This window comes from Cornus florida, unplaced genomic scaffold, assembly GCF_030987335.1.
Source record: "Cornus florida cultivar Cherokee Brave unplaced genomic scaffold, ASM3098733v1 CherokeeBrave_3.0.0_Hap2_Chr05, whole genome shotgun sequence".
NCBI classification, from domain to species: domain Eukaryota; kingdom Viridiplantae; phylum Streptophyta; class Magnoliopsida; order Cornales; family Cornaceae; genus Cornus; species Cornus florida.
In genome coordinates, this window is record NW_026775575.1 from 55,099,356 (window position 1) to 55,111,835 (window position 12,480).

Consider the following 12,480-nt stretch of genomic DNA (forward strand, 5'->3'; position numbering starts at 1 on the left):
TTAGCCCATATATAAAAATCATATATCAATTAATTAAAATTAATTGAATATTAACATATAGTGCAAATAGCCATGTGGCCCAATAAAAAATAAAATATTATTTTAAGGTGCAAACAGACTCCACGCCTGACTTCAATACCTGTGTTCCATCTTCTCCCTTTCCTTGTAGTACTGGACATATCTGCAAGTTTAGCACAAACCATCAAAATGCCTACCAAAGAAGTAGGAAGAATATTAGACAATACTAGTCTGTCAATGTAAAGCATTTTGCCGACAACCGACTTTCTAGGAGCAGGAGTTGATAAACACACCACCAAATGAATGATGTACCAAGGGCATTGCTTAGTTTTTTTTCCCTCTTAACAATTATTAAGAAAAGAAAGCGTTGCTGAACACAGTCACTAACTGAAACATATACTTCCAAGTACCGCTAAACATAGCCGAAGGATGGTGCCAGAACATAACAAGCAGAAGTAGCTAAAATACATGCATGAGCTTCCTCCCAATTCGATCAACTGAAGCTAAGCATATAAACTTAGATTGAACAAGGAACTCACTCAAAAAATAACCCAAGCGAAACAAAGAAAATGAAAGGCAATAGCATAACGTCTTTCATAGAAATGCGCAGAACAAGAAACAAATAAGAAAGAAAGGAGTAATCACACTTTCTCATATGGTCAAATGCCCGGCAGCCCACAGATGGAGCACAGAACAAACATGTCCCATAAAACCTAATAGGTGTGCTACCAAAATAAACTAATGTGGTCAACTTGTAACCAGAAAAGCAACTTAATGCGACAATTGTCATATTGACCTCTTAAGATGATAGAAATGCCAACAGCGTTCAATATAGTTAAAAGCGTCATTGTGGCAAAAATGTGACCTAGAAGGATCCGTGTTTTACAGATCGAACATGGACACAACTCTTTAGAAGTGTTCGTGCTTCTTAACATATAGCAGATGGCACCATAATCATTTGAGGCAATTCCTAATCATATCTCGCACTACAGCGGAGGGAACGGTTCTCCATCATCTTCCTTCCTCTCTTTTTCTGGGTGACGTATAACATAAATCCCCAGCAAAATGATAGACGGTTCCACTAGAATTGCTTTATTTATTTATTTCTTTGATAAGTAAAAAAATTGCTTTATGGGGAGAAGCTGAGAAGTAAAAGCATAAAATCATCCATTTCAATGCCATTTTAGTACCGAAAGGCCACAATGATTGGAACAGCACAAATCTCAACTGCAACAAAACTCATTCACTACTCCTCTGCTTGTTTGCTAAGAATAAATTCTGATGAGTTTATGGTTTCTCTTGTTTTTCTTGTAAGCGAATTTTCAAACATGCCACAGTAAGTTATTTTTCCAAATATTTGAAATAATAATCGAAAGCAAGTTAATCTAGTAGCACGTCCCATTCTTTTCACTTACTGAAGCTGGTGAAAGGATAACGTGCTAACAAACATCAATCAAATAACAGGCAACAAAAGCAAAAGTGTGTATAAGCCAAAATCATTATCAAAAGAAGCTCATAAATAATAAAATCAGTCACACTGCTATATAAATGCATAAATCCGAAGTACAAATTTCAGAATTGGTTCAAATTACAAACAAACTTGTGATTTATCAACCAAATAATCACATTTCCAGCTGGATACATCCATTTATTGTCCCTAAATCATTAGCATCACAATCAAACACCCTATTATCCTCAGCACATTATTTACCTTCAAAAATTAAAAAGTAAACAAAAAAGAAACCCTAATTAGAATCAAACAGAGGAAAGGACTAGTACGTAGTAAATTTAAGTACACACATACACAGACATAAATATATTGAAATGTAAGAATATATATATATAGAGAGAGAGAGAGAGCTTACGAATATGTGGCGACGAGAGGAGTGAGAAGGAGGATGGCGTTGAGCCAGTTCTCGGAGACCTTGTGCTGGATCTTGCCGGGAAGATCCTTCCAGAGACAGGTCATCACTTCTGCTGGAACGGTGACAGAGCGTACACCACCGCTTCCTCCCCTTCTTCTGATTGTTCTAGACTAACCTGGACTGGTTGAGAAAAATAATACTGTAATAATAATAATAATAATAATCTGGACTGGACTGGACTGGTTGAAGAGAATTGGTCTGTGGTAAACTCTATTTGGGCAAAAAAATGTGGACTTTTCTGTGCGTGAGGCCCTCACTTGATAATGGAACTGGGCTAATGGGTTGTTATTCTCCTTTAGTTTTATATGATTTTGATTTTGATTTTCTTTTTTTCTTTTTCTTTTTTTTTTTTTTCTTTTTTTTTGTCAAGAAACATAATACAGGCGCACTTTTTGATATGATTGACTATTTCGTATATAATTTGTATTGAGTTTCATAATAAAATTAAACTGGTAAAATTATAGGCGGGAGAAAATTTTCAACTTAGATCACATGATCAAATTCGAACTTAATTTTTTGAGCTTGTCACAATTTTTGAGTGAAGTCCAAGTCCAGTTCACAACAAATTAGTTCGAATTTGAATAAATTGAAGTTCATTTCTGCCCTCATATTAAAAGATCATCATGTCTCAGGGTAAGTTTCACTTCCAGGTATTCAAAATACCTTGTGAACATGTCATTTATTTGCTTATGAAGCATCGTACTGTTGGCAAACCTTCAACACTTTAATCAAGAGGCTTTTTTTTTTTTTTTTTTTTGACAGCCTTTATTTAAGAGTTGATGCACTTTAATTTGTGCCATTTATTTCTTGCATTTATTGGCTATCTGTAAATAGTGAGTAATGATGAGTATTAAAAGCCCTTGTTATCCAAGTCATTTGCAACCATGGACAAAAAGGTCAATCACAACTCAACTAGTTATTAATTTTATTTAAATTTTTATTTTTGTGTCAGATTGTTATTGGCCAGAATCAACCATAATTGTGAGCGACTTAAATTAACTCCATCGGTTTCATATTAATTGTCCATTTTGGTATTAGAAATTTTTAAAAGAACATGTAATTAATGCTTTATTCTCTTTTAAATTATCAAATTAAAAGATTGTTGAAAATTTAAAGAGTAATAATAAATAGATGACGTTATTTTTCTTTTATTTCTTAAGTAGGACAACTAATTTGAAATGGACTTTTTAAAATAGATATAGGAACTACTAATATAAGACGGATTGAGTAATAAGTTATATATTTATAGAGGCTCTATCCCATAAACTCTTGACTAAATTTTTTCAAGAATATCTCCATAAATTATGAGTAGTGGCTGACCAAATTCCACAATTATCGAATTTAAGTTATGTAAGAGAGGCGGTGGGTCTCATTATATGACGTTGTGATGACATCATATGATAGGGTCCACCACCGTACTTACATAAATTAAATCCGATAAGTACCAAATTCGATCCTTAATTGATCATTATTTCTTAAATATTAAAATAACATTGGAATCATTAAATTCCATTACTAACCATAGAGTACAGTTAGCAAGGAAGCCATAATTGTTTTGACATTCTGTATCACCAAAGCTGGCAATTAATATTTGGTCTCCCTCTGTTGAAAAAGTAATGAATACTCAGTATTAGATGGGTGTTCATTGTTTTTGCTGTCTTTGTTCTCTAAACTGTCCAGGCAAAAGACATGAATGCCAATCTGAATTAAATTGAAATTTGGCAGCAAAGTTTTCAAAATGGAATAATCAAATGATTGATGAGTAATTCAGAGCAAATTATTGCAAAATTTATAATCCAATGATTCTGAATTGTCACAACAATTGGGGACTATCACAAAAGATATGGACACACTACAATAGTCAGAAAGAAAAATTAAAAATGAGAATGAATTTGTATTGAGTATGGAAAAATCTTTGCAGCCAACAAGAGACTAATTCACTAAGGCACAAGTTCATTCTCCAACAATGGTTTTGTCCGAGTCGCCGTAGCCGTCGGTGCCCTAGAATTCCCAACAGTGGTTGTTTGCAAGGGCACACTCCCTTCTGCCTGTTTTTCCATAGTTTGTATCCTTTTCCTGTGCCTGCACCTCCTTACACAAACACCTACCATACCCAACACCAGCACTACCCCCAAAACCCCAACAATTATCCACACCTTATACTCATCCTTCTCACCACCACCACCACCACCACCTCCACCGCCGCCGCTAGGTGGTGGATTTCCTCCGGCAGGCATTGGCGGAGGAGCATTAGACTCCACAACAATAGCAAAATGGCCTTGTTTAGAAGTTGAACACACATTTCCACTTAGTACATTGTTGAACTCCACTGAACCATCCAATCCAAAATAAACACACATTGGCACCAACCAAATTGGTGCTAGTTCCACATTCCCAAACCCGATCAAAATGGGCTTTTTCGACGCTCTGATGTCCAATTCAGGGAGATCTGAATCAGATAAATCAGATGCATTGTAAGCCAACAGCCCCAAAACAGGGGCTAGATAGGCATACCCAGGCAAAGGGTAGTACAAGGAAGACCAATTCCCCAAATTGTGGTACACCAAAACAAGCCTCTCCACATAAGGCTGCTCAACAACACCAATTGGGATTTCAAATTCCCTGTAACCATTGAATCCTCTTCTCATCAAGCTGCCACTCCTCAGCCTCAATGCCGAGACCTTGATTCCGGTTAAGCTGTCCGGGACGCCGGCATTGTAAGGAACGCCGGTTCTTGGCCTGGAAAAGGCCTTGAAAGCATAGCCTTGAAGCAGTGAATCAAGTGCTCTGGCTGAGAGTTCAGGTGACTGAGCACTCAGCATTTGCAAATACAGAACTATATGGAGAAAGGTGAGAAGAGGCATAGAGCTCATTGTACCAATGTTTTTGAAGTGATTTTTTATTTGCATGAATCAGATTGAATTTGGGTCTGAAGAGGAGTGAACAATGTAGATTTTTCTGGGTTGATAAAAGAACTGAAAATTAGCACAGATGTCAGATCTGAAGGGGGGGGCATTGACTTTGAAATTTGTAGGACTATTGTCTTGGACCCATTTGGGTTTTAATGTAGATTTTTGTGGGTTGGGGTTGGGAGGATCAAAAGCTGGGTAGAAGGATAGAATCAGGTTGATTATGAGAGAATCATGAGGAGGAGGATGAATCTGGGAGAAATGTGGAGGAATTACAATTCCAATTTTTTTTTTTTTTTTTTGGACTTAAATGCACCTAATATATATACCTTTTTCAGAAAATTAAGATACCAACCCCACATTAATAGGGACACTTTTTTTATTTTTTTATTTTGGATACGCTCCAAAATGCCCTGAAAGAGACTTAAAAAAAAAAAAAAAAGTAGTAGTGGCCAACAAATCTAGGTCTGCGGATTTACAGATTAGAATATGTTTTTAATGAAAATCAGGAGGAAATTTTTTTTTTTTTTTTTTTTTTTTTTGCCAACAAACACAAAACAACCCGGCCCTCAAACTAAACCAGCAGCATCAGCTGCCAAAAAAGTTGATCGATGGAAGGAGGAACTTAATGGAGCACCAAATCCTCCTCCATGTCAACACGCGACAGACTCGCTAGAGCATGGGCCACCGCCCGTAAAATTTATTGCTCCCTATAAGTTATTACTCAGATCTAGCCACGTCAGCAGAAGATTACCTCCCAACCATTTGATGGTATTATGCATTCACATGCCCCCAACTTTCAGGTGAAAAATACCACATTTTGCCTATGTTAGGAAGAAAAGTATAATAATTATATATATATATATATGGGTAAAGTACATTCACATTCCTTGAGATTTGATAAAAAGATACTCCGAAAAACTTACGAAAGTTTCAAAAATGGACAGAGACACCCCTTTATATGAAAAATTGACCAAATTACCTTTTGACCGTTTAAGAGAATTTTTTAACTTTATAATTTAATAAATTGGACCAATCTACTCTCATGAATAATTTATGCATAAAAAAAAAAACACTTTATATTGTTCACTTTTTTTTTTTTTTTTTTTTTTTTACTTTATAGATGTCCCAACTTCTAAAAAATGTAGACGTTTAAAATGATTTTTTGTTTCAATACATATTTTTCAAATAAATTGTATTTTGTCAAACCTCAGGGAGTGTGAATGTACTCTACCCTATATATATATATATATAATCATTCTTTTATTATTACTATGTAATAAAATTGTAAAAATTTTATAAATTTATTAAAATACAAATTTTTTTATTTTATTTTTTTGTTTTGTATTATTAGATTTATCACATATGTTGACCAGCTACTTTGAAAGGTACCCACCCCATTTGGTGGTAAAGAAAAATTACAAGTAACTCATAAAAAGAGAAGGGGTAAATTTAAAGCATTGTTAAGGAAACAATTTTTTTTTTCATAAATTGTTCAATTTCTTTAAAATTCAATATCTAGAAAAAAATTTGAGTACTTTGATCCCACATAGGAGAAAGATATGCCATTAAAATGATAAATGATTAAGCATAATTGTTCTAAATAAATCTCACAAGTTCTAACTAAAACAATTATTAAGAAGAAAGAGAAGATGATTAAAAATATTAGCACATATGACATTCCTCCCAAGTCTACGGATGAAGCATTTGCATATGTTTGTGTATATTTTTCTTGTAAAAGTCATCCAATGAAAATGTCTAGCATGAAAGGTATGTGTATTTTTATCGCGCAAGGGGGAACATCAGTATAATTCACACACTTATTTATTTATTTATTTATCTCGAATTCATATAATGGGTGGAAAAAGATAATAATTTAAAATTAAAAAATATAATGATATTGCACACATGCGCACTCGTACACATGAATGTTAATGAAGTATTGACACGTTGCAACAAGATCTATTGTTTTGTTTTAAAGGATTTGAATTTTGGAAAATAAAACTAAAAAATGTCCAAGTTAAATTATTGGTACACTCTTTGACCTTTGATCATGCGTACCAAGTTACTCCTTATCGTAGTTGTTTAACGGTGTGGGCTGATGTCAGCATGAGAAAATTTTTATAAGGTCAATTTTACCCTTTTCAGTACTGAAATGACCTCTTTAACCTCATTGACTAATGAGGAATTACAAAACTACCCCATACTTATTGTAAATGATAATGTAGTTTATTTATATACCATTGCATATATATAATAGGGTAAAGTGCAATAAACCCCCTTATACTTTACTTTCTTTCCCAAGAAACCCTCCAAACTATTTTTTTAATAGAAAACTCCCTGTACTATCCAAATTTTTCCAAAAACAACCTTCCGTTAGTTTTTTACCGTAAAGTAGTCACCTGACCTATGCTATAAATTGAAAATGACAAACTACCCTTTCTAATTGGCCCAAATCGAACCATCAACCCCCAACTCCACTCTCTCTCCATGCTCTGCAAATTGCAATCTCTTTCTATGCTCTGCAACTTTTCAACAATCACAGACGAAACTCACCACTCTCTCTCTCTCTCTCTCTACTCACTTTCCTTATATTTAATCAACTTAATTTCCAAATAGTACCTCATAAGCCAAACATCAAAATATCAAAGCCAAATAAGTATTTGAATCTCTGTTTCTGCTACTGATTTTTAGATAGAGTGAGTAATCCCGAAACCCAGGTAAGCTATGAATATATCTAGAAGAGATTACAAACAGTATGCAAAATACATGAATTTCAATTACATTTGTATTTGATTTGGTTTTGGGTTCTTAGGGACCAAGGTAAATAATCCATACAGTGCTGGTTGGTGGTCGGCGGTGATGGGGGTGGTGGCGACGCCACCGCCTGCTGTGGTTGTCTGTGTATGGATCACCATAGGAGATGGGTTTGCAGCTGGTTATCGGTGGGTGGTGGTGGTCGTCGGCTGGTGGGTGGTGGTGGGTCGGTATACGTATGTGGATAGGCTTGCATGAATGTTATTGATAAGGATGAAGATGGGGATGTTGGTGATTAACAATATACTAACCTTTGTAAAAAACATTGGTGACAATTTGGCAGATAATAGATGTTCAGCCAATGCAAAAAGGCAAGTGCAGGAGTGTCCTTGTATCCTGCGCCTTTCATTTTCAGTCCAAGTCCTCTAAGATATTCAGATCAGACGGAATAAATAACACCCAACCATTTTTGGTGATTGATTTGGGCTAACAGCCGTCGCCAGAAAAAATGACTTCAAATGTTAGTGTGCCAAGAACTCTGTTGTTCTAATTTCATCCAAACACATACATTTGTTCCTTTTAATAAAATGAAGATAAGCACTATATATATATATATATATATATATATATATTTACAAAGATAATATATAGATGCCGAAGATTCCGATTCCAATTAAGCAGACAAATAAATTCATCAACGCATCTCTCTCTTGATCACATGTCTTCTACGCTTTTCAGGGGGTGTACAGAGATGGAGCGAGGAAACAATATTGCAAAAGGGACCAATAATGGTGAGATAAAATATGATTAAGATGTGGTCAGTTGAAAAATAAGATAATAAATATGTTTTAATTTTGGTTTTTCTTATCATCAATACGGATGAACTCAATGGCTGAAGGAGCTGTGGTTTCTTGGATAGATTTCTAGTTAATTGGGTAGTGGTCTGGTTGGTATTTGGCACTAAAATAAAATGTGGACCGTAAGGTGGTGTTTGGCCCTAAAATAATAAGGGCAATTTTGTAATCTAATATTTCCGGTGCCAGTGAATTTGAATTTTGTCCTTAAATTGTATTTTTTAAATAGTTTAGGGGTACTAATTAGTTCAGGGGTTTCTTGAGATAGAGAGAGTAGTATAGGGGTGTTTATTGGTATTTACCCCATATAATATATATACGCACACACTCTCGGCGGCCTTGGCTTAGAACACACACACTCTCTCTCTACTTTTAATTACTCACATTCTCTCCTTTCTTTATTACGAGTAGGGTCACCTGCTCTGTACTCAGCAAACTCCTTGGAAAGAAACTTCCCACATTTCTCTATAATCCTCATCTCTCTCTCTTTCTCTACAACGGAGACTCCAAAATTGAAACAATCAAACCCCATAAGGCCACAAACCCTAACACCCTGCAGCAGTGGAAGAAGAAGCAGCGATTCAAATTCGCCCGAATTTGAGTTCTCGATGGTCTGAAATCCTTCTTTCCCTCAACGCAATCTCCTCTCTGCTGATAAGTTGTTCGTTGACGATATCCTCCTCCCCCTCCACCTCCTCCACCGCCACACCTCTAATGACCCACCTGATTCACATTCCGAGCCACCCATAACAACCCCCAACTCAAACCCACTGCCCGAGTCAACAATTGGTTCGGGTCCCCAGTTGTCAACTACAATGCTGGACTCATCAACCACCGCATTCACCGCTTCGAAGCGATGGATGGACATATTTAAGAAGAGCGATGGAAAAGACTCACACAACGACAATGATGATTAGAATAAAGACAAGAAGAAATAGAGGAAGAGCCTTGGTGGCGGCAAGGGAGGAGCGAGCTCTTTAACGACGATTGGGTTGAGTGAACGGCGATTGGGTTATGCGTACGGGCCGGCGATTAGTATTCCGATTTGACCCGCGAACTCGCCGGATTCTGCTAGTCCTCATCAATTCTGCAGATTGGTATTCCGATTTGACTCCAGTTGATGACTACTCAGCAATTCTGCAGATGTCTTCGTCCATGGTGGATTACGATGACCGGGCGAGGAGCGGTTGATGGTGACGGCGAAGCTCGAAGGCGGTGATGATCTGGTCACAGTTTGGGCTTGATGTGATTTGGGTTTTTGACGCCGAATTTTTTGGTGTCGTCGATGTTGACCACCGTGGACGAGCAACCAATGAGCTCGACTAGGTGGACGGCAACGATGGTGATGGCAGTCGAGGCTGTAATCCAATCGTGCTGATGGCGACGCGCGAAGGAGGGACGCGAGGGAAGAATGATGTGTCTGTGTAAAGCTGTATTTGTCTATTTATGTATATAGAAGGGTGTTTTTGTCTTTTCAATTTAGCTCCAAAATTTTATAAATATTAATATATAATTCATGGGTAAAATTGTAAAATCACCCTATTCTGTTACTAAAGTTAACGGCGATCAATATTGAAACTTAGTGGAGTGTCAGTGGGATATAGTCAAAGGTCAGGAATTAACCCTAACATATTTCATATATTTTAAGGAGACACAAGTTATGTTTATTTTCAAATTCATTATTTTGGGGTCATTTAACAAATATAATGAAAAAAAAAAAAAAAAAATTGGACATGCAATTGAAATTTTCATGATCCAAAAGTTGGATTATTTAATTATTTACAACATCAATGTTTTAAAAAAAATGCTAAAACGTCACAAATTATTGTATCATGGAAATAATTTGAATTACATGACAAATGGTATGGCAACCTTGTGATGAATGATTTGGCAACTTAATTTTGTCTATTAAAACTATTTTGTCTAGAGAATTCATAATATGATTGAGCGAAAAAATAGAAAAAAAAATATATTTATGGTAAAATCTGAACTCAAACAAAACTCTTTTAGACGTTTTAGGTAAATTCTGAAAGTAAATTTTCTTGGCTACGAAGGCGTTGGCAAAAAAGAATCCTAAATACATAATTCACTTAAAGGTTCTTAAAATTATATTGTGAGTCCTCTTTTTCTTAAATAAGAACCCTGATTTCCTCAATTATCTACATCTATGTTGAATAATTTAATTATAATATGCTTATCATGATTATAAAATCGAGAGTGCATAAGAGAATATATATATATATATATATACACACACACACACATATATAACAAAAGATAAAAAGTAAAGAAAAGAAAATTAGAGAAACAAACCTAATTTAATGTTCATTCTAACTTCTCCTTTAATGGGTAATTCACACAAATGCGTACATATATATATATGATCGGAATCATCTGCTCATCTTTGAATTTGTCTGCTTGCTTAATTTAACTATAACTTAAATATATTAATACTTTAACAAAAAGAGAAATAAAGTGTAATATCTATTAAAATTGAGGACATGTTTATCTTTTTAATTAGCGCAACATTATATTCAAAATACATACCTCAAATTTTATTAGATTATATTATATATAATCCTATAGTCTACCGTAGCCGCCTTCACCTACCCACTTACCATACGTAGATATCTTGCCCATTACTTAATTACCCTAACTTGCACAACACTCACCTATCCCCATTCCTCACATATATATATATAGATAATTTATGTACAATGTTCACTCACTCAATTCAATATAATATACATTTCATCCCCCTCTCTCTCTCTTATTTCTAACATGGTATCGAAGCAAGGTTTCTAAACCTCTCATTCTTATTATTTTTTTCTCAGTCACTATTCATCACGGATCTTATCACTATTCTTGATCTTCCGCTCATCCTTTTTCCATTTTGATCATATCATACAAAAGGGCCAAAGATTACCTTTTCATCGCCGAAAAAATCACCCCAAACAGAGTTGTCACGCATCTACACACGCCGCTTAAAGCTTCTGAGGTTCTGCCCACTCACGCGCCCACTATTTTATGCTGTCCCCATGTTAGCCGCACAAATCATCTTTCATGCTAGCACTACCATGTCATCTGCACGTTGTCCAGGGCACACCTGCCATGTCAGTTGTAGCATCAGCTTAGGGACCCATTTTCTCACGTCAGCATTTTTGACACGTCAGCCCCTTTTAACGTTGTCATCCACGTCATCATCCAGCTGATCTACCATGTTAACGCCACATCATCACTACTGCTATACCAACCACCACGTCAATAGTATCAGAAAAAATTTCGAAGACACCATTCCAACCTAATTTTTTGCGTTGATTCCAAATTTATAGTCTATTTTTGCATTCAGAATCTCTAAATGGCAGAAAATGGGATTACTCATCTTATTCAAGCTCTTCTAAAAGAGCTTAACCATAGGAAAACAAACTTCCAAACTCCCAGTGCTCCTATATCAATGTCTTCTCAGTCAGTATCTTCTCGTCACAACAAACGTAATCTCTCCCTATACTGCACTTTTTGTTAGATTCGAAGACATTCCATTGATTAATGTCGCACTCGTGTTATGTGATAAACCTCGATTCTAGAGCCACCGGTGATTAAGTCCGAGCACAGATCCGAGGGATGCAAAACAATGAAGTATATAAACAAGCATTGGATTACAAAAGAAATAATTAAGAATAAATAAATAGCAAAAAAGAAACTAAATAATAAAACCTTAACTTAATAAAAAATTAATTCTCCAAATGAAAATATCCAAAACCTTTAATATCATTACAACTCGGGAATCCGTCTAGTGGACCCCTAATGATAATCCCAACTGAAACAACTGAAACGAAATATAATCCAAAACTAAAAATATAAAGAGAATCCCATGTAATATCGGAAGAGTGATGTGGACTGTCTCTGCTCAACACGAACAAACTCTAAGTCTGAAACTGATGAGCACCTGAAAAATAAAAGTGGGTCAGACCCACGAACAAGTTCTTTCTACGACAACCCAAACAGAGACCAGAGAAA

At 35.6% G+C, this 12,480-nt stretch overlaps 1 protein-coding gene and 1 pseudogene across 1 annotated transcript; both read right to left on the bottom strand.

The window, feature by feature from the left end:
- Positions 1-3,491, bottom strand: LOC132309298 (uncharacterized; annotated as a pseudogene).
- A 267-nt stretch (positions 3,492-3,758) lies between these two features.
- On the bottom strand, positions 3,759-5,557 carry LOC132310155 (uncharacterized). Its single transcript, XM_059808374.1, has one exon. It carries the CDS (start codon positions 4,850-4,852, stop codon positions 3,884-3,886), a length of 969 nt encoding a protein of 322 aa, XP_059664357.1. The 5' UTR covers positions 4,853-5,557; the 3' UTR covers positions 3,759-3,883.
- Between the last annotated feature and the right edge of the window lie 6,923 nt (positions 5,558-12,480).